The 23,101-nt window shown below is 36.3% G+C and overlaps 1 protein-coding gene across 1 annotated transcript; it reads right to left on the reverse strand.

Annotated features, from left to right (window-relative positions):
* Window positions 1-1,916: 1,916 nt before the first annotated feature.
* Window positions 1,917-15,567, reverse strand: LOC146145708 (DBH-like monooxygenase protein 2 homolog). The gene is made up of 15 exons (XM_083389675.1): window positions 15,410-15,567; window positions 15,157-15,267; window positions 14,683-14,835; window positions 13,921-13,999; window positions 12,149-12,333; window positions 11,808-11,885; window positions 11,249-11,347; window positions 9,486-9,588; window positions 8,472-8,641; window positions 7,461-7,555; window positions 5,815-5,971; window positions 4,952-5,088; window positions 3,895-3,994; window positions 3,249-3,338; window positions 1,917-2,283 (listed from the first exon to the last, which is right to left on the reverse strand). The coding sequence occupies exons 1-15, from the start codon at window positions 15,557-15,559 to the stop codon at window positions 2,086-2,088; spliced, it is 1,905 nt and encodes a 634-aa protein (XP_083245801.1). The 5' UTR covers window positions 15,560-15,567; the 3' UTR covers window positions 1,917-2,085.
* Window positions 15,568-23,101: the final 7,534 nt, after the last annotated feature.

Here is a 23,101-nt window from a genome sequence, read left to right on the forward strand (position 1 = left end):
TGTGTATGAAGTATGATAGAGCAAATGTTGATGCTCCAAGTGTTACCTGCAGAAAACCCCTGAAATAAAGTATTCAAGTTTCATTACTACTAAACAATTGACAAAAACAAATTTCATTAACGCTAAATACGATAGGGATGTTCGATACTTGACATTTTATTCTGATACCGATACATGATATTTTCGACACAAACCAAAATATTTGCAACGTTATAAACAATACCTGACACTTTCAGTAAAGTTAAATTAGAAAAATAGAATCTGATATGTCTACACAGCTGAATTATAACTGTGTAATATTCACAACTCATATTGTTGCGACCTATTTGTTTAAAGTGAACAATATTTAAAAATTGTTTTCAAACTGATAAATACAAAATAACAACATCTCGCCTCGTGGTGTGCAGCATAAGTCTTTAACACATTTCACAAGCTAAGCGCGACTAAATAAATGAATACTCCAGAGTCCTAGAGACTCTAAGCATTTAGGTTTCCATAAAATCAAAGAAAGAGCGTAAAATTCAATACAAATAAGGTAGGCTCAAGAAAAACACAGTGGGGGTACTTATCCTTAATTTACCCGGATATAGGCTTATCTCAATTTGTAGATATACAATTTGTAGATATACAATTCATTGTGTTCCTACCCTTGAATATCCTGCTATACAAAAGCCAATAAATGATTGGCAGATTTCGATTACCCTATAGCAGGAGTGGGTTATTTTTAGCCGCGGGCCGCATGAGAAACTTAAAATGTTGTGGCGGGCCGGGTCAAAAATAGGATCTAAAATACACGCAATATGACGTCAGAAACTCTGACGGTATAAAACGAATAAGGTAACGATTTGTTATTACGTTTGAGAAGCAACGCGAAATTGTGGAATTTAAGTTGAATCTAAAGAAGGCCACAAGACGTCGCGCAAAACGCGAATTTTTTTTGACTATGATTGTTTTAAAATGCAAAGTTTAATTTGGATTTAGACGGGGAGGTAAAGCTTTAAGAACAGACAAAAATAGTACATTGCTTGATATATTGGCGTTTATCGAGTTGTGGGGCGCGTTGACCCAAAAGTTAAGATTAAAATTCGAAAAAAATTAATACAAAAAACCTTACAATGTTTTTTAGGCTTTTTTAAGCATTAAGTTACTGATGTGTTACTTGCGGTACAACGCCGATTTTGCCAATGAAGCACTTTAGTTAACACCATGCAAAATTAAATTGAACAGTTCCGATAATGCATGAAACATTTTCATCTTGCGGCGCATTTAAACACAACACTTTTAACAAAACAGAGTTTCATTTTTGACAATCACCCATCGGCAAGGCAATGTGGGTATAATATCACAGTAATGTTAAATATCTAATTGGCTTTGTGCATTTTAGTTAAGGCAATGTAATATAAATATGTAATTTTCCACAATTACAAACAGTTGTGCGACTTGTAGCAGGGGACTCCGGCAAAAATAATAAAACCAAAATTAGAAAAACAACAGAATGTCGAAACAAAAAACCGGATTAAGTAGAAAAAACCCAGCCTCAAACCCAAGTCTAAAGGTTTAACACCCACTCTACACAAATGTTAAAAGATTTACATGTTTTTAAAACCTTGTTGTAAAAAAATTACCCTTTTAAAATACAGTTGTAAAAAGTTGCTTTGCGGATTCATGAGGGTAATTTCTGTCTTCTCAGCTATCAAGTGTAAGTTGAAAAAAAAATATTATAAAACCTTGGTCGCAAAGTTATTAGTAAAGTGTTACTTCACTCACTGATCTCGAGCAAAATGTGCGTTGCCTTAACTTTTGTTTTGGTGGCGAACTGCGGTACACTGGTTCAAGTGTCAGTTTGTGACTCTCAGATAAAAATCGCTGATAATAAACATATGTGTTGTCCAGCTATGGGTGAATATTTTTTTATAAAACTTTATGGCCCAAAATAATTCACTTTATGTCGTTTTAGTTTAATTTGAGACACACCTAATACTTTTTTCTACGTATAGCTCAAATTAGAACCTTCTACGCCAAGCATATACATACACAACATATTATATTTGACATTTTTTTAAACGCTTATATTACAACCACCATTCACCAATCGACCAAACGGCAAAAAGTAGCACTAACAGCGCCCGCTAGCGTGAAAAAAATTAGATTTTTTACGCCGTTTGCGTCGGAAGTGGTTGAAATTGTTGCCGTGGTAACAGGGGCGGAAGTGACATCGTTTGTACAACTTGTGGTTGGAGTGACGTAGTCCTGAGTTACCCTTGTTAAGTTGAAGAGTACAACCTGAAATAACATGTGTTCGAAGTTAAAACGATTTCCATGTTAAATGTATAGAGAATGTTTAATGTTTCTCAACCTGTTTTTGCAGATACTCAAATACTAGGCCTAGATATAATAGCGACGCTTTGGCGGACCAAGTTACTTCACTTAACTTTGCATAACCATAAAGTTAAAAGACCACATTGTAAGAAAAGTAAATTTTAATTTTAATAATATTAGCGATATCGTTTTTTAGTCTTTTTGGATAAATCTTTTTGTGAAATTTTGAAACAAATCTAACTAAATCTAAACACGTGAATTGTACCGTTGTCGACCAAATTAAACTCAACGGCGACCCAGTAGGGGTTGAGAAACACTTACTCATTTATCTAAACTTCTTTTATCGAGCTAGCTATGCACAGTTGCACGTGTAAAAATAAACAAAGTTTATGGCGACGCATCGGCGAGTTTTCGAAAGGAGTCGTGGCTAAGAAAAAGTCTCTTTAGTAATGTGGAGTCTTTGTAGCTCGATTCTAGCCATTCGTTTTGCAAATCGAATTAAATCTTTTATTTAAATCATTCTAGCACCCCAGGGCTGTGGAGTCAGTTATAATAACCCGAGTGCGACTCCGGTGAAATGTGCTATCTCAGCTATTCTCAAATCCGGCTCTGACTGTACAGTAGGATTTTCACCCATTTACGTAACTAAAATAGCACGAATATTGGGCAATTCACTCATTGGGATGTCATATAGGTCTAATTGATCCACACACAATATGTGGTTGGAAAATATTCCACCATAACATTTTTTTTTTCTACAGTTTTGCGGCTTTGTCCGTGTCGAATTTTGGTAATACATGCGCACGTCGAGCTAGGGACTCGGGTGGTCTTACGTAGGCAACTTCTACTCAAGTCCCCGGTCAGCCCAAACAAAACAATCCGACTCTATCGAGTCCCGAGCCCTGACCTGCCCAGCACTCCAAACTTACCCGATTAGTCCCAATAATACAGCGTTGGGTCGCCTGCTGCTGTCGTAAAAATACGCTGAACTCATCCGCTTTTGTCTCGTTCCACGCCACCTTAATTAGGGTAATTTTATTGGAGGACGTCGCTTAAACACAATGCAGACTAAATACTGCACAAATTCTAAAATACGCAAATGTTACATCACACAGTATACATAGACTGTTGCTACCAAACGTAATGTTACTCAACAAACATAGCTCTTCTGGTAGTTTTATTTTCTCCAAGTTTTCGGCCAACCATTCATGTCGCCCTCTTCACGGTAAATGGCGTCTCATAGTACAAATAACTGGGAAGAAATGCAATCGTTCAAAAAGGAGCTGTGTTTTTCATTAATATTATGCCTGGTAACAACAATTTATGTATAATGTGTGATCATTATATGATACATAGTTTAGTAAATGGTTAGTTTAAGGTAAAGTGGTCTGATCGAACGATTTGCGATTTGGGGCGTCACACTTATATTATTATCTTTACAGCAATAAATAAATGGTAGAAACAGGAAACTTGGTCGAAGTTCAGAGCATCAACTGTTGCCCTCTATTATATTGTTTTACAAATAGAGGATTTGTGCGTCCCTTAGTAGGCCAAGTAAGCAGAAGCATGAAATACCTCGTTCATAACTTGCGCCACGCTTTTTCCGGCCAAATTCGGCGGTAAAGTGACGTCGGTATCGTACAAAGTTGCAGAAAGTCCCAGGCTCGCTGGCAAACTGTAAATAAAAACAAAACTTGTCCAGACTGCTAATACAATGAGTTCCAGTGCCTTTATTGTCAGTGTGTTGACGAAGGAATACGATGCGACGCCTGCCGCGACTGCGCGACCAGTCGGATAAGAAATACTGCCCTATACGTATATAGAGTGCTTACGCGGCTCTTCGCAATGCCATATAACTATTGAAACATTTCACCTATTACAATGACTTCACGATCACCTTACTGTGAGTCTACAAAACAAACTAGTTGTGACAATACAGATAAATATGTATACTGCAATGACAATGCAGATAAATATGTATACTGTTACGACGGGTCAAAGGAGCAAGTTTACAAGCTTTAAATGGATTATTAGAAGGAGGTGTACGTTAGGTGTTTCTCACTTCAAATTAGGTGTATTTTTTTATTTTTTTACAATATCATCTACAACTATCTAGCAAAGAATGTGGTTTCTCTTTTGACATTTTACTAGTCAAAGTTTGCAGATGCTGCAGCCGTCAGCACTGTTATAATGACTTAAGTTGGTGACTTGACAATGCATTAAGTTAATTTTTTTAAATAACCTGACTTAACCTACGCCATTAAGTCAAGTGACTTGGGTTAAAATCAAGTGTTTTCATTTAACAATTTATTGTAAAATTGAGCTATTTATCTTAAGTTTGGTCGTCAAACAATGAGGTTGCTTCATGTTTTTAGTTATTTTTAGTTGAGTTATTGCTCATAATCGCAAGAGTTTATGAAATCTAAAGGTTCATCGCTTTATTTTTTCAACAATGATTGGACTAGGAGATGACTTGCTTTTATCATGACTTGACTGCGACTTGACTTGGGCAACTCATGACTTTGACTGAGACTTGACTTGTTATTTCATTTTAAAATGCCTTGTTTAGAACACTGACAGACAGCGTATATATTTACGTCAACACCGACTCGTTTGTCTAGTAAACACGTACGGGGCGTTAAGGATGCCAAAGTAATCCCTCCACACTAGATAAGGAGATGTCGGGCGAGACGTGCAAGTAGTTAAAGGTATCCTGGGGTAGTAGTAGGAAAAACTCAGACACATTTCGTCAGAAGTGCTGAATCCGCCCTGTTAATTAAAATAGAGGTGTTAGCAATCTTTTGTTTAGTTTGAATGCAGTTATAACAAAATGTACTGCGATCCGATATGGTTAATTCCTGTAAGAGGCTAAAATAAACAAATTAGACACTTAAAAATAATATGTAAGAAAATAAGGTAGCATTTGCTTATCAGGGTTAACTTAGAATCAAGAAAAGAACAACTATAATCTATTTTTAAACAAATTACAAATATATTGCAAACATTTATTTTATCGGCTCTAATATTGGGTAAAAGAGGTGACTAAGCATTAAATCCAAAATCTCAGCTAAATGTCGATATCGAAATTTGTGCCTACAAACAAAGTTTAGTTCTTTTAAAAAGTTTTATCAAAATGTTACTAAAAGTAGTGTTTCAAGCACGGTAAAGGAGCAAAAGCACTTATTTTATTCTACCAGCACATTTATTGACATGAGAAGAAAAATGCGACCTTCTTAACCAGACTGGGATTCAGAACCCTGGGGGTTTATGAGCAAGTTATGCGGATAGACTTAAGATCTTTTAAATTCATTATTAAAAACTTACACAGCTGTGCCTATCCTTCTCGTATATTTGTATATTAAAGAAATTGTTGTATTTCGAAACTTCATTGTGTCCTTAAATATTTCATTGAAGCACAGAGGCTCGCATGGTGGAAATGTTTGAGAAATAATTTTCTAAACAGACGAAATTGCGAAAGTCAAACATCGGACTCACAAAGGTCATTTTGTTCCTCGCCATGCTGTTGTAAGTACAAATCAATCGTAAGGTGTCGCCAGAGCGAACCTCCCTCTCTTTTGGAAGCCATCTTGTTTCTTGGTAGTTAAAGTCGTAGTTAAGGTCCACAGCCAGTGGCTCAAGTTCAACGCCATTTCTAGAAGTAAAACAGTTGAATTAGTAAACCAAAATACAATACATATATATAACCTTGTACAATACCGTATCTATATTTGGCTTGGATAAATAAATTGGAAGTCCATTGAAAGTCGTACAAAAAAGTTTATTTGCGGTTTTTAGCATACAGTATAGGGAAGCACAATCACTTTCGCACTACTAACTTATAGTTTTACTTTAACAAATAAAGTTTCGTTCCTCAATAAGCAAACATGCGAGACTTTTCGGGATGTTAACTTCTTGCGCGTAATTCGGTTGAATTACTTGATGTTGCAACTTTAAGTAAAACAAACGTATTACCTATTTCAAGACAAGGTCGAGACATTTATATGTTAAACAACAATAAAAAAACACAGAGAAATTCAAAATTGAACAAATCCTCTTAGTTTGTTTCTAATCAAACGTTTTAAACTTTTCTATACACTTAAGCAGCTACTTAGCAAACTATTTTCGTAGGACCCGGATGAAGCAGAGATGAAACCAAGCCGGAAAGGTCTGAAACTGTCTTCCGGGTTAAAGTTTCTAAATAGTTAAGAAATATGTCTTTTTACCAGGTATTAAACCAGGGTTTCAGGTGTATGTTTTGGCAAGACATCAAACGATTCTCTCAGATTTCCTAAATTGTTTTAGTTGTTCCGGTATGATGTAAATTTGTGACGTCATCACTAAAAAAATTCTACTGTCATCCCTTGGATAAAGGTCATAAAGCTGCGATCCCTCATATGTTTTCGTACTTAGACTTATTTTTTATAGTCGCCAATAAGTCACTGCTTCAAGTGGTTCTACAAATAATAATAATCTGAAACACTTTAATAAGTTTTGGAGCATAATGGTTGGAGGTTGTAGTAAGACGTAACAAGAATATCAAAGCCCATGCAGAAGTAGGTACCAGAAGTATGGGCTTGGATATTCTTGTTACGACTTTACTAAGTGATCTCCCGCAGACAATAAAATGTAATAGAAAGATTCTTGCTTTCGCAATCAGATGATAACTGTTTATAAAAGTAAAAGTAGGTATAACATAAAATCATTTGTTAGGGTTTTACAGAAACATGTATTTCGCATTGTGATAGGCATCATCAGTTTCTGAGGCAAAAACTATAGTAATTATTTGATAACATGCATACCAGTTTGTAATCTTTGTTTGTTTTTCGCACGATGTCGCTTGTTGCTATTCGCTAATTTGTTGTTTGGACCTTTATATAGATTTAGATTTATTTTGAACTCGATTTAAAATTTTTTGGACTTTGATCGCTACAGTGTTTTATAATTTTGTACGCCATCTTATATTCATATTTTACATTTTAACTGAACTAGTTTGGGCATTTTATACATGTTTGCCTTTTCTACAGAAACAAATTAGGCCTATTCATAAGGCGAAATATATATTTCTGTAAAGTTTCAAGAAATGTTTTCAACCTGTTTTTATAAACCCTCTTAACAATCAGCAATGAAAATTGGTGACTTACCTGATATGCTGGAGTTTCATTTCCTTACCGATGAGATGGGTATGAAGCATGGTGGCAAAAAAATTGATGCTGGATGAGTTTCCTTCAGATAGGCCCTGAGATTTGTGCACGCAATTTCACAAATTGTTTTCAAGCAAAAACCTTCAAATAAATTCTATCTGTGTGTATATTTACCAGCTTCTAGGTTCTATCGTTAAGTGTACTGTGTTGGATATACAATGTCCCTTTCATCTAACATTAAGCCCGTTTATATGCACGTTTAAGCCGGATTCGAATCTATTTCGTTAATTCATTCTCGATCGTTTTGGCGCTGGAATGAATTGAGTTCTCTCGTTTCTTAATCGGTCAAAAGGAGTGATTTTCAAACCGTTCTCCGCTTAATCTGTTCGTTTCGCTGACGGCCGAAATCGTTTAATGCAGGACCTGCTTTAACGCAGTAAACATCACGCCACTTTTGGGGCATTATGACGTAACACGAACGGCTAGTCGTAAACAAAACAACAAGTTTAGCGCATAGGAAAGAATACTACATACACTCGAAAAATCGGTTGTGCGTCAGAGGTTTACTGAAATGTATGCATATCAGATTAGTTTGTACACTCAAGCTGGCTTGAATTTTGCGCCATGTAATTACGACGCTGGAACGGATTACTTTTCAATCCGGATTGAACCTTAATCTAATCTGCCCGCGAAAGGTGCATATAAACGGGCTTAATTGACAACCTTTCTCGCTTTTACGTCCAGGGCAGGACTTGCTTAAAACAAGTATAGGGGTCCAAATTTCTATGTGGGTGATATGTAGAACCTAACGTTAGCTTGGAGTTATTAGAAATACAATAAATTTCTGATTGCATTTACCAGCAAACAAAAATACGTCATTGCCCTTTTGATATACTCTTATGGGAGATTTTAAGGTGGTTTATTTAAAGGCCAATAAAGGGGTGCAACGCTTTGCCCGGGCTTGGGCTTGAACTAGCATTGAACTTTAGTGGTCTCCGCCTTTATTCTCACCTTCTGCAAACACCCGGACGAGCATTCACCAAAAGACTCGAAGCTCTCAGCTTTTGGTGGAATAAATTGGATAAGTGGTGAAACCACCTGTCCAATAGTCATCATACCTGCGTCGTTTACACGTAGCTGGGGAGTGTAGGTCAGACGCAACCCGGAGCTATCCACGATACCTTGAACAGCAATCAGTCGGTTAAGTTATTATCATGTTAAAAGAACTGTAGCTTGATTAACAAGAATGAGTCACAGGAGAAACTTGACTAAAAAGAGTCACAAAAGAAACTATATATATATAGATATCAGACACGGGTCTATAAGATTGTGGTTTCAAGGGGATGGTCTTTAAATATTGCGAGATTACAGTTCTGTGTGAGAAAAATCAAAGGCCGACAAGCATAGATTCTTCGATGGATTATAGTTAAGAACATCTGCCTTACACAGGTTGCCTTGATGAACTAGATCAGTGGTTCTCAACCTTTTTTTTTCTTTCGTGGCCCATTTACGTTGCAAAAAAATTCTGTGGCCCAATAGAATTTTTATAAAAGAAAAAACTTAAAAATAGGTTTAGCCAAAACATAGCAGAACATATTTCAAAACAGATTATTTATTCAACCGTGCATTAGTGATATACTTCAATAAATTTACATTTATTTTTATTTCCTCCCCAAGCCATTATTCCTGTAAAATTAAAAAATAATGACACAAATAAAACTAAATCTAGCTTTTTAAATTGGTCTGTTGCCCACCTCAAATGTTCTCATGGCCCACTGATTGAGAACCGCTGAACTAGATTATTCCAGATGATCTGGTGCCCAATTACTTACGGGATGGCTAGCTTGCAGAATAGCAAAGGAAATCTAACAAGTTTTTCCTGCTTGTAAATATGTTATCTTTCAATGCTTTTAATGCGTTATCATAATTCTTAACATGTTGTGAATGGTGATAAGGATCTTTAATGTTTTACTAAACATTTACCTTATTTTTAGTTGTAGTGTAAGGATCAGTAAGTCGACTTACTTGCGGATGCAGTTGGGTTATCGTAGTGCGTCTCAATCTGCAGATATTTGGGTGAGTCCACGTCTCCTATTGGGTACCCAGCGTTGTAGGGAAAATTCAAATTCTGGTAGAGAAAAAAAATACGACACATCAAACACACACTTTTTGAGTAATAGGTTTTCTTTAGAAGATATTTAGTTCTTCGTAAAATTTCGAATCACCAAGCGAGGTTTTCAATGGAGCTTCAAGAACTGAGGCCGCGCAATTAGGTTTAGAGCAGTGATTCCCAAACTTTTTTTCTCGCGTACCATTTCGAGCTTTTGTACAGTTTTCATGTACCACCTAAGTTAGGCCTACATCTGACTAGAATATTCTAAACTGTAAACTATTTTAGCATATAGATAAGAAATAAGCATGTAGCTGTATTAAAGTTTAACAAATGTCATTCCAGGGAGATATAAAAGCCATAAATTATACAAAACATAGCAAATTGTTTTAATGCGATGGATGTGAGAGCCAGCGCACCTCTGTGTAAAAACACAGGTGTAATTGGAACTGAGATTCTCACAAAAACGTTTAAACAACCGAGTATTAAGGGCAGATGTTTTGACGAAATGTAATCGTTCCATCACTCGGTTCAAGCATGATGATAACATATTTCGTACAAATACACATTGCGGAAGAACTTCTCCTTTGTTATCAATAGCTACAAACCCGTACTTTATGTAAGCCTGACTGTACTTTCGTTTAGACATGTTCCTAATTTTTTAACAAAATTTTAGTTCTCTTACTATTCCTCTATTTACTAAGAAATTACAGTAGTTTAAAATGATTGAAATATCAACATACATACGACAATACTACACTGCTGCTATCGGTTCATTATTATTACATACATATTAAACCAGCGAACAATTAGCGTTTTATTATCTTGTACAAGAGAAGTGTTACGTCATAAACGTACGAAACCAAATGTAACTAAAATTACCCAATCTGAAAGTTTTAGAAGTTGAAAGTTTTCGCAAATTTATACGTATGCTGAAGTTAGTCGCGTACCACCTGAAAGACTCTCGCGTACCACCAGTGGTACGCGTACCACAGTTTGGGAACCACTGGTTTAGAGAGACCAGCTGCTCATATAAGTTGTAGAGGAATACAAACTGTACTTTAATAGTTGTCAAAGCTAACACAATACCAAACCAAAGTGGTCGCAAATTAACATGTTTGACAAGCTCTGGTTGTAAGTCATACAAATATTTAATGGACAAAAATGTTGGTATTGTTGTTTCTGTTATACAAGGTTTAAGACAAGTGTAGGGATGTCCGATAATAAGAATGTCCGATTATATTGCATCGGAGCCGATACCGATGCCAAGTTACTACCTGTCGGTACTCTTTGGACACTAGACTGGTGTCGGTGCCGATCCAATACCAAATTAATTTGTGCATTATAGCCATGTTTTACGATTTAACCCGAGAGTTTTCTATCTTAAAAGACAAATTACCAAGAAATTATTAGATTTAAAATAAAAGATAGAGGTTTACTAGCGTAAAAGCTAATTTCGGCCCTATACCTTGAACATCATTGCCGTTGAACTTTGAAATTTAATTAATTTTGTTTATTTGAACAGTACTGACATCATATAGTATCGGACAGGATCGCAATAGCCTACTTTGCGCCCAAAATATCGGTATCGGTATGGGAATGAAGCATCAAGTATCGAACTTTCCTAGACTAACATTATAGCAAATGGCGGCCAACTATGGGACATGTTCAAACTTACGGTTCCTCCGATAGCCCAGGCTGCCAGGATGGCTAAACAGTTGGTACGCTGGGTCGGTATAAAGTTGCACCTTGAATCCACGCCAACGTTAATGGTGCTCTAAAAATAAAAGGATCTATCATTCAATTAGTCCAGGGGTTGTTAAACTAAGGTCCATGGACCCCTTGGGGGTCCGTGCACTAATTTTTTTTTTTTTGGGGGGGGGGGGTAAAAATAAAACGTTTTAGCACCGAATGTATTCAGACTCCATTTTACGTAAATCATCAGGCTTTTTCTGAAATATCTATTTTGTATTGTGAATGTAGTTTGGTGGCCCCCAGCTGAATTCTATCGAAACTCAAGATACAGTCTCATCTCCTTGCTGATGCAAAACCTTCAACCCAATGATATAAATCAGTTTTGTTCAATATTCTACCGGTGAATTGTTTTGTTTAGAAATATTGAGCCATTGCAATTTATCTACTGTAAACTCTTATTTTCTAGGATGTGGTTAACATATTAAAGCGATGAGACGCAGTTATCAAAAATTGTCCAATTTTAATTTTAGTTCTTGAAAGACCTCGTCCACGTCGTAACAAGCATAGAGAAGAATATGATGGACGTTGGCTTCATTTCCAGCTTGAATAATTGGAGCGATCTAAGAAATTAGAGCAAAATTATACAGAGGCAGGGGTAACAAAACATGTTTCAGAAATTTTCTTGGAATTTTTTTTCCCATACAAGAGTAGGTAGCATTTTGAACGTTTTGAATATCTCTTTTCATTGTATGAATTTTTAATCATTTTCGACATTTTCAACATCGATCTTAAAAAAAAACATAGAGGTTTTTGAAACGTTCAAAATGCTACCTATTGAGATGAGCTATGTTTTTATAGATTTTATGCAGTTTATTATATATACCGTGACAATGTGTTGCTTAGTGGTAATGTTTTCCGGCACTTTGAAAATTCTGCAGTTGTAGTAGGTTGTAACTGGTGGAAGGTTGAAATTATCAGTGGTAACATCAAAGTAGGAGTGTTCAGTTTCGCCTTCTGGATAAGGACTCCCAGTATTCCCGTGGACAAGCAGGAATAAGCTTTTGGTACCTAACGGGGGCACAAAAAATAATTTGAGCAGGAATCACAATATTTAAATCTTGTACCCATTCACGGCTTAATGTGTTTTGGAGCATAATGGTTGAAGGTTGTAGCAAGACGTAATACGAATATCAAAGCCCATACAAAATGATACCTACTTCTGTATGGCCTTTGATATTCCTATTAAATCAATAATAAAAAGTTAAAATTAGCTGAATATGATACAAACAGGTATCAAAACGTCTTTATTAAGATAATCTGCATTAAGCTACATTACAGATGAAAAGATGTAGACACATGTTTCCTAATTAAGCTTGATGTTTGTATCGTCGTCAAACCCTAATCAAGTTGTCATCACAAACCTCTATTAAAGCGGTTTACAACCAGTGGGCCATGATGACTCACTGGTGGGCCATAAGAACATTTGAGGTGGGCCATAAACCAAGTTAAAAAAGCTAGATTTAGTTTCATTTGTGTCACTATACTTAATTTTACAGGAATAATGTCTTGGGGAGGAATTAAAAAGGAATGTAAATTTATTGTTCAGCCGCAAGTGTCTCACTAATGCACGGTTGAACAAATAATCTGTTTTTAAATATGTTCTGCTGTGTTGTTCTAAACCTATTTTACATTTTTTTCTTTTGTAAAAAATTATTGGGCCACAGAATTTTTTTTGCAACGTAAATGGGCTTCCAAAGAAAAAAGGTTGAGAACCACTGCTCTATTGCTTGTGGCGCCGTTAAAAAAGGATAAACTAGCTTGCGGCACCCTAAATAGCGTAAGTGGTCTACTTCAATGGCAACATAAACATATTTTAATCAACATACCAACACTGTGTGCAATATACAGATTATTTGATTTCCTCGAAATATCGTTGCAATAGAAATAAGCTTACAAATGGAGCTAAAATTAAATTTTCCAATAATGCAGAATGTGTGTCGACATTCTTGGGCTTTATAAATGGTACCGGTGCACCATTGCCCTTTACACTATAACTTAAAAAAAGATTGGCTATTTTTGGAAATTTATAGCTCAGAAACCGCACGCCCGAATAACCTGTACAAGTCAAGCTTCGAAACTTTCGTGAAATGCCATATGTGGCGTGAGCGGAAATTAGGCACACGATTAGGGGCAATTAAGGCCACCCTGACCCAAGAAATTTTCCATTCGTTTTTTACCGCGTAAAATGGATTATCTATTGCAAAGCAATGAGTGTATGAATATACTGTGGCTGCCAGGCATCGTATCAATTGTAAAGTTGTTCTTCCAGAAAATACTTTTTAAAGTAAATGTGCCGACGTTTGCAAACCATGTTGTGTTGTTTTTTTAAACGTGTCGTTATGGCGCAACATCGTGACCACATTTTTACAAATTTAATAAAAAAATTCTTCTACGTTTACCGCTGGTATGATCAGTCATTTAAATGCAGCACATACGTTGTGGCATTCTTCTATAGCTTTAGTAATATAATTGATAACTGATCCTTATTTTTCAACACACTATGTTACGTATGAGAAACTAAAACAAATCGCCTTCTTTTCAGAGTGGCAGTATTTGTTTTTACGGTAGAACTCGCAACTGGTCAATGCATCTCACCCCTGTCGGTTGTTCCGTGGTAAGTGATGTCCGTGTCTTCGTTTGCTCCGAAAGCATAGATTACTCGAATCGTACCCTCCTACGAAAGAGTATAAAAATGACGTCATTCTCACAGAATTTTACGTTAAAGTAAGTGTGTGTTTCTGAAAGGCCTCGTAAAACTATAAAGCAATTGATATGTTTAGTTTTATAATGATGTAGGATATAAGTTGTGGATAGGAACGTCCGATGATATCGGATAGGAATCGATACGTGATACCAAATGGTAGCCCCCTACTCGTCCGAGGGTGGTGTCGGCGCCGATCTTTCTTATACAGATTATTTATTGGAATTTCAGCCATGTTTGTGATTAAACGCAGCAATTTTTATCGTAAAACGTATATTTATTGAAAATAGTATAGGTTAACATCTTAGAGTAACTTAATGTCCTACACTAAACCTAACTTTGGCTAAATAACCTGGACAAATTATTTTTGTATGTTTCAACATCTATTTGGCTTGGTAATGACGTCATTTGGTATCGGATCGGATCGCGATACATTTATTCTAAAGTATCGGGAACGGTATCGGAATAAAAGATCAAGTATCGAACCACAGTTGTAGATTTTTTGTTCTCACATTTATTTTGAAGTCAGTGCCATATGTGGCATTGTACTTAAACTATTACTTACAACTGTTGTAACGTGACACCCACTGTTATTTTATTTCCACGCTAAAAGTAATTAACACTTTAGAACTTAGTGATTGTGAGGTTATACTCACTGTAATAGTGATGTCTTCTGAATCACAAGCAGCGATGGTTCGCCTGAATTTAATCCGGGTCCACCCGTCTTGTTCCAGACCACCGAGGTTCTCCACATTTTGCTCGGCGTCGATTGGCGGGAAACTGTTGCCACTAGAGGGCCCGTGACGGTCCTGGGTTCAACTTGGTGTAAGAGACTGGTAGGGCTATTTTAAAGCTCAGTACAAGTAACCCTGAATCTCTAACAGTATTTTAATTCCACCCTGCTAAATCGTCGTGTTTGACCTCGCCTATTCTATTTCTTTCGCACTCGGTATGTTGTGTTGTTATGTAAATTTTAAAAACTTTGGACAAATTACTTGAATAACAAAAGGTTTGCTTTTAATTATTTTTTCACGATTTATATTTAAACAGCAGTAATAAGACGCTGAATGACATCTTTAAGTTAAATTGACGGGAAAGATATGCGAAAACGGTGGGTAATATGAACTTACTGTGATGTTGGTTACTCCGTTGGCGACCCATCCAGCATAGATATCAGAGTTTGCCATTCCTCCACCGGGGGAAATCCCTATTCCAACCCAGCCCGTTGTATTTGCTTGCATCTAAAATAGAAGTAGGGGCGTTTAAAACTCACAACTCAGGAATAAACTTATAAACCTTTATTTTTTAGATTGAATTGATTTTTAATTCTGTTTCATTTTTCTTCCGCAAAAAAAACTTTTTTAAATAATCTGGTAAACTAACCTCAAATGTAATGTGGGTTGCGTCAAAAGTCCACCAGATTCTGACATTTCCGTTTGGGTCCAGCACAGCATTGTGGTCGAAGTTTTCGCTAGGGGTGAGCTGGCCTAAGCACGTAACTAGCAGGATACAGAAAACTATAAACTGGAGCATATTGGAAGAAAAACTACAAAGAAAAAATTTAGCTGGTCACAAATGTCAGATTTCAACCAGGACTGCGAAGTCGTCATATTTGTCTTAAAAGGTTTTTTTTTTTATTTTTTTAGCACAATAATACGAACAGTCTATATTTTCCAATTAAAAATATATTAGAATTGAATTGTTTTAAAAGGCCTATTCGCCATAATTTTCTTTTATTTAAAAAATCCTTAACGCACCAATAGACCAACAAATTGGTGAAGCGCTTGATCAAACCTTTCCGAACCACACAAGATGCAGTTAATATTGAGAACCTGCGGTTTAATCGTCGATAACCGGCATTAATATATACAACCGATCGCGGTAATTTTTAGACGCCCTTGACTTGCCCTATTCCAGGGGTTCTTAAACTGTTTGTTCAGCGAACCCTTAAATTTTTTTTGGCTTCGTGTAAATCACGGTAGGCACGAAAATTTCCAAAATTACGTCACAATTAAATAGACTTCATAAATATGCTGATTTTTGATAAATTTGCGTCCCAATATAAATAAAATGCCAGAAGCAAGATTTAAGTAAAATGGAGTCTAAATACATTCAGTGTTATAACGCGGTATTTTTAATTAAATTATTTTCTTAAAAACATGTTTTACTTCTTAAATAGACACTAATATTTCTAATTGGCCTTAACGGACCCCCTTAAGTTAGTTCACGGACACCCAAGGGGTCCATGGGCCCCAGATTAAGAACCCCTGCCCTATTCGAATTGGAATCGAAAGAAATTTTAACAAGACACTTTTAGAAAACAAAGTTGTTCTTTCCGCTATCGCAAACAACTTTTTAAAACCTCTACTATAACCTGGCATCGAGAATCGGAACAAACCGATATAGGCCACGTTAAAACCTTTCTATGGGTAATTCGATATTAAGCAAACCCATGCCTTTGCAAGAACCACGCTGCGTGAAAGGGCATTGCATAAATATAGCATTAACTGCATCTCTCGGAACGTGTTTTGTTTCCAAGGAAAGGTAATAATGGGCAATAAATATGTATCTTTGTAAATGGCCGTATTTTTCTAACTGTAAATAGAGTAATTAGGTGGCACTATATAAATAGGATAGTTGTAGACATTGGCTATGTTGCATTTGAAATTCAATCATACGCCAAGCTTTTTTTATACTTTATTTCCATCAAGCTGTTGGTAACAGTACATATTTTTTACAGTTGCAAAACCTTTTCCCGACAAAGTATGTACAAATGAAGCAGTTACATACATTTTTATTTATTTTACGAGTAACTATATTTCTAGTTGTTTTATAAACATTTTTTGAAGTAGTCGTTTGCTTTGTGCTTTCATTACATGGAGTAGGTCTGCACTTTTACCACTTTTTAATATACGTGACTAATTTATTTAACACTTTTTTGAAATACGTTACTATTTGCAAACATGGGTCTCACATAAAGATAACAGACTTTTTACCTCTTTATTGTTTTTAGGCCTAATTTTTACTCTATCTAAATGGAATGGTTGCACTAATTCATTATTACATGAATAGACTTACACCCTTTTGCGCCGCGCAGGCAACATCTTATCACACTTTTCTGACCACTGGAACAACTTATTAACTGATTTACAATTTACATTGCGAAAAAACTTAACCTCCATGCAAACGCATTTTTTCCCGAGATCACATGGGTTCCATGGCACTTTTTTTTGATTTACGAACTTTTCTTCTCACGCGAGAGGTTGACTTTTGCCCTAGTTTTAAAAGGGTACGCAGGAATAAAATCCTGTTTTATCAAACAGATATAGTAGACCACTGAAATAACTCAAATATTCACATTTTGCCAATAAAAGAACTGTATTATATTTCGAGTTTTATTTTTATGTTTCGACAACTAAAAAAAAATTAAATATTTTCGCCTCGTCATATTCCATTTGTGGTTTCCCTCGAATTACTAATCAACAAGGTACAAATTCACGGCCTACCTTGCGAGAAAACTTGACCTGCAAACGCATTTTTGTCCGAAGTCACCTGGGTTCCATGGCACTTTTTTTGATTTACGAACTTTTCTTCTCACGCGAGAGATTGACCTTTGCCCTAGTTTTAAAAGGGTACGCGGAAAGCAGTCGTCTCCTGTCACGCCTGTCTGCTGCTTATTTTAAGCCCGGCTGAACCTCTTTCGCTAGATTCAAGATATTGGTTTTCTGAAAATCAGCCACGACCTCTTAAATATTTCAACACACAAGGAATTACGCCGCTGTAAACCCGGTATCGAACCTGTTTTTTTTAACACTTTCTGATTAGTCAGATAAATTCCTGTTATGATAATTAATTTATAATTGACATTAACTTTTGATGTAACAGTTGAATTAATTTATAACCTACGGATTTTACGATTGCCGTATGTTCGTAATATCTGAAAACGTTAAACCGAACGGCGTATTTTAAAATTGGGTCAGGTATTCTAAATTTATAAATACATTTGACATTCGTTAAATTATTACGTAATCGGATACAACTTTTCTCCCAATTTATTTTTTCTACTGAAACTTATAAATAATGAGTCGCATTTAACATAAACTTAACCAAAGATTGGTAAAAAAACTGATTGTTATACGTAAAAAGACGCTTTGAAACGACTTATAAATATTTAGCTATCACACGCTAACGATGAATTCGGATTCAGGGTCTAAAATTTTTTTCCAGAACATGGGGGGTGTTCAGGGTTTTCTACCTCGTTTATTTTCCGGTTTTCTGTTTTGCTGTGACGTCAATCAAGTGCTAGGCTTGTATTTGGTGGCGACACTGGAAGCAGTTTACAAGAACGGTTGAAATCGCTTGATAGGGTGTTGTCGCTGGTCATATTCAATTATTTAAATAAATACTGATTTCTTGTCTGGTAATACAAACCCGTTCATCGAATAGAGAGAAGTAAGAAAAAGCGATGTGTGTAAATCCGTACCGGAGTTTGGTTTGGATCTAATCGCCAACTGCGGTAGATCACGTGGTTAGATTTGAGAAAATATTTACCCTCCAACCGGAAAACCAGTACAAAGCGAAGACCTAACTTAAATTCAGTTCAAAATTTTGGCTACTGTCTCTGTGTGGTACATTTTGAGTTCATAAAAGCGCAGGGAAAATATTTGTTAATCAAAACTTTCCACTATAGCTTATTTTTAGTGGAGAGGTGGCCGCATAAAATGTCGAAAACTTACTGGTTTAGAAGAAGGCTTGAATAAAGAAAATAGACGAAGTGCTAATATATTTAAAAAAAAACTTGCAAAAAAAACGCTTTTGCTAGCCCGCCAAAGTGAGTTTCAAATGCGAACTCAAAAACAGTATAGATCATAAGCCTACAACCTTTATTTGATGACGTGACAAATTACCTTTTTGCATTTACTATACTGTTACGAATACAATTAAAGTCAGTATAGTTAAAGTACGCATGGGCAGCGAAAGAGTGGTCTCCAGCCTGTAATGTGATTTATTACGATTCAATGAAACATTACCAGGACAGTATTTAAACAGTTATTTTTTTCATTTACACACATTCCTTATTCTGGGCTCCAGCGTGTAAAACAATCCCTTTCAGACAAATCATCAAGTAATTGATCCTTTTAAAGAAAAGTTGCAACCAAACGCAAACTGGTTTATTTTACCGGTAAAGCAAGCAAGAGAGGCGTGCACGTTTTTGCAAGATGCGCTCACATTTCCTCGATTGAATGTGCACATCCAAAGTTCACAAACTACCTCGAAATGTCACCATTTTTTTTTCGGTTTGCTCAGGCCAAATACTGACCATATTTGTATCTATACTTTTTAAAGTAGCACGTGACAATATGTGCACTCTGCACAGGCCAGGGCCTTTACCAAGACAAGTACTAGGAGTAGGCTACTTAGCATTAAGGTCGGAAACAGCTATAACCTCAGTAACAATGCCTATACTAACTAATTACCATCGGGTTTTGGCTCGGATACAATATTATCGGACATCGATTATTCCAACCCAACGGTCTATTACACATTGCATGTGTTTACATTCCGTCTCATAAAGCACGCATTTTTCCCAACCCACAATTCGCGCAAATTTTTTGGCCGTTATTCATCGTTGCGTTCACAAAGGTCGTTTTTTTTTAACGAACTTTTCTTCTCACGCGAGAGATTGACTTTTGCCCTAGTTTTAAAACTTTTAGCAGGAAGAAGTCGTCTGCTGTCACGCATGTCTGCTGCCTATTCGATGCCCGACTGAACCTCAAAACAGATATAACATAAAATCATTTCTTAAATTTTTTCAGAAATGTATACTTCGCCTATAAGGCATCGTCAGTTTCTTAGTTCGAATGATTAAGAAAACTGACGACGCCTTATAGGCGAAATATATATTTCTGAAAAATTTTAAGATTATTTAACGTTGATGTATAACTTTTGTAAATAATATGCTATGCCCGGAGGCCACTTATTGAGCAGATAAGGTAACGAATTCGGCTATTCTCTGACAGACCCTAGTGCTCCGGGATATTTCATTACACAAATATTTTAGTATATAGGGCCTACACAAAATAGACATGTATATATAGGCCTAGGTCGCCAAAACTTTGGAGAACAAATATATTTGCCAGAAGAGCTATTTTCAGAATAAATTTTACCTGGTTAACAACGGTTTATATACACAAACAATATAGGTATAGCCTAGAGGTGCCCAACAAGCGGCACGCGTGCCAAATGTGGCACGCAACCAAATAAAAAATGGCACGCAATCCCCCCTAAATTACCTAATTTGCTATTCAGCCAATTGTAAAAAAATGCCTAATTTTGTATACAGTAGATTGCCATTGTTTATTCACATTATAAACAATCGCTGCAATCACGACAATTAATAATTACTTCTATTACTATAACATTATATTGTATAGTGGAGGCTAGCATTCACATAACCAGTGTTGTAATGACTTAGGTCAATGACTTGACTTAAGTACACTTAAGTCACTGTTTTGAAATGACTTGACTTGACTTAAGTCTTTTGGGCAAATGACTTGACTTGACTTACGTCATTTGGACAAATGACTTGGGTTAAAGTAAATTGTTTTAATTAAGCAATTAATTATAAAATTGTGTTATTTAGCCCAGTCTTTGCACTTAAAAGAATTTGCTTGTTATGTTGCTTTTATGTTATTTTTGACTTGAGTTGCTCATAATAATCGGAGGAGTTTGCCGGTTTTTTTAATTTAAAGTTTTATTTTTTTGACAAGGGCTGGACTTGAAGTTGACTTGCTCTAATTATGACTTGACTGGGACTTGGCTTGGGCAACCGATGACTTGGACTGGGACTTGACTTGTTATTTATTCAAAAAGACTTGACTTGGACTTAAGTTATTTTACGAATGACTTGACTGGGACTTAAAAGATTTTAAAATGACTAGTTTACAACATTGCACATAACTATAAAGTTTGGTGTGAAGAAACAAAATGTCAGTTCACCGACGACATTTAGATGCAGTAATGCGCACTGCTAACTACACGTTTTCATTATTTGTAAAAAAAACGCTTTTATTATTAGAAAGAATTATATTACCTAACTTTGGCACGGGAAGAAGTTACAGGATAAAATTGGCACGGCGGCATGTTTGAGTTGGACATCCCTGCATAGCCCATCGAACACTACAAGAAATATCCGGTGTTGCCACGGTTAAATAGGATATTTATTTCTAACAATAATATGCAGCCTTTCGCAATAAGCGCGATATATTACGTGCATTCGTGCAATTCCCCGATTTTGCATGGTTAAAAATGTATGAAGCCATCAAGCTGTTGATTGTTGATCATCATCGCATATTATGGTGTACCATTTCCGTTTAAATGTAAATGAATGGGTAATTTACCGTAATAACCAAAAGAAATGTTCCGTATTGTTTATAAAAAGAGTCGAGTAAATAGACCTACTTTCTCACAATAAAAGTAGGATGCCGCCCTTGCAAAAGCAGCAACAATATTAGGCCCAACATATTGGCAAAGGCGCTGCTGTTTCCATAATAAATGAATATTCCCCAAATCTTTCTCGAGTGTAGGTTAAAAAAAAGTAAGATTCCATCAAGGTGTGGCCTCTTAATAACTATATTACATATCATGTTGAACCCTGCGTCATTTGCTTACAAAGAAATGTTTCGGATAGCGCAAATTCCTGGCTAGGGTGTTAAATAGTTCGAAAATAGTTGTAGCCTAAAGTGGTAAAATATTTTAATTTCCCTAATCGCTGCACTGCGTGGAGCTACAACGTTCGATAAAAGAAATATCATATGTGTTTTTGGTATTTCGCAATGATCGGATAGCTCATAATAGTAAAACAGCAATGGCACTGGTAGCTGGTCGTCCTTATGCTTTTAGCCGCTGACTGTATGTAAAATGAAAGATATTTTCCTACAAAACCAGTAAATCCTTATATGAAAACGGTCTCTGTGAAGGCGGCAATTAATCGATTGCGTGGCGTCATATTTAAAACAAATATGTAATGGCTGTGCCAAATCGTTCTCGGGTGGCCATCAAGTTGTTCCCTGTTAATCACCATTACATATTATGTTGACCCATAACGTGTCCACCCGATTCGTGGGCAAGTTTGGCTTAGCCATGCCACAGCATACTGCATTTTTGCCGCAAAGATAAGCCAAAGGAATATGATTTCCTGATTCCAGGATCACGCCTGTTAGCATAGAAAGAGAAATGCCTGATTCCCGTTGGATGGGGACTTCCCTTTACCTTTTTGCGACTGAAACGCGGGAAAACGCGAATCTAGGCTAAAAGGCGCTTTTTTCAAGCAACATAATTTTATAAATTTTATTGGCGCTGGTCTAGAATCCTACAACGATTTTGCAGCTTGAAATTGCGCGGCTTTAATTCCTGTGATAACGTTATTTGTAAAATTAGCGCGACTGATAATACAAGACTGAAAACCGTTATCACGACGAAAGTTTTGCGCGTTTGAGCGATTTTTAGTGGCTGGCCGCATTATACGTTGATTTTACATGGAATGCGCGGCTATAACCGCGGCTGAGCGGGCTTTGGGCGTGCGTGTGGGTAGGTTAAGTGTTGTTATATTCATTATTTAATTATTATACTTGACCCACCCTAACCCAAATATTGTGCGTTTTGGTAGGATTCTAGACCAACCCAGTAATTTCTTATACTTGTAATGTAGGTTAGTTATAATGAAATGTAATAAATTGGCACAGAAGGGGCATATGCAGGGTTTCTGTAGTTTATGTAATTGGCTGCCCTCTCAACAAACAACCGGGAAGCTCTTTTAACATTGTAGCTTTATATGTTTTCTCATGGAAAGGTGCCATTAAGCGTACAAAATGGTAGCATTTAGGGGAAGTAGCAAATGTCTTGTTTACCCATTAGCTACCATGCAGTACATAAGCACCAGTCTGCTGTCTGAATTTCAGTGCACTTTATGCTGAGATATCTGGCATACAGAAACAACTTTCAAGGTGTGCAATTATGTTTTTACACACCTTGTGTTGGAAATCCTACCACAAAAGCTTTTTTCAATATTTAAGC

The sequence above is a fragment of the Ascidiella aspersa genome, chromosome 5, assembly GCF_963924565.1.
Source record: "Ascidiella aspersa chromosome 5, kaAscAspe10.2, whole genome shotgun sequence".
In the NCBI taxonomy this organism is placed as follows: domain Eukaryota; kingdom Metazoa; phylum Chordata; class Ascidiacea; order Phlebobranchia; family Ascidiidae; genus Ascidiella; species Ascidiella aspersa.

Excerpts from the sequence above, each read along its gene's own strand:
- LOC146145708 (XM_083389675.1), bottom strand. The coding sequence starts at position 15,559 with ATGCTCCAGTTTATAGTTTTCTGTATCCTGCTAGTTACGTGCTTAGGC. Across the intron at positions 15,268-15,409 it reads CAACCCACATTACATTTGAG|ATGCAAGCAAATACAACGGG; the intron begins GTTAGTTTACCA and ends CTTCTATTTTAG. Across the intron at positions 5,089-5,814 it reads CGAGGAACAAAATGACCTTT|GGCGGATTCAGCACTTCTGA; the intron begins GTGAGTCCGATG and ends TTTAATTAACAG.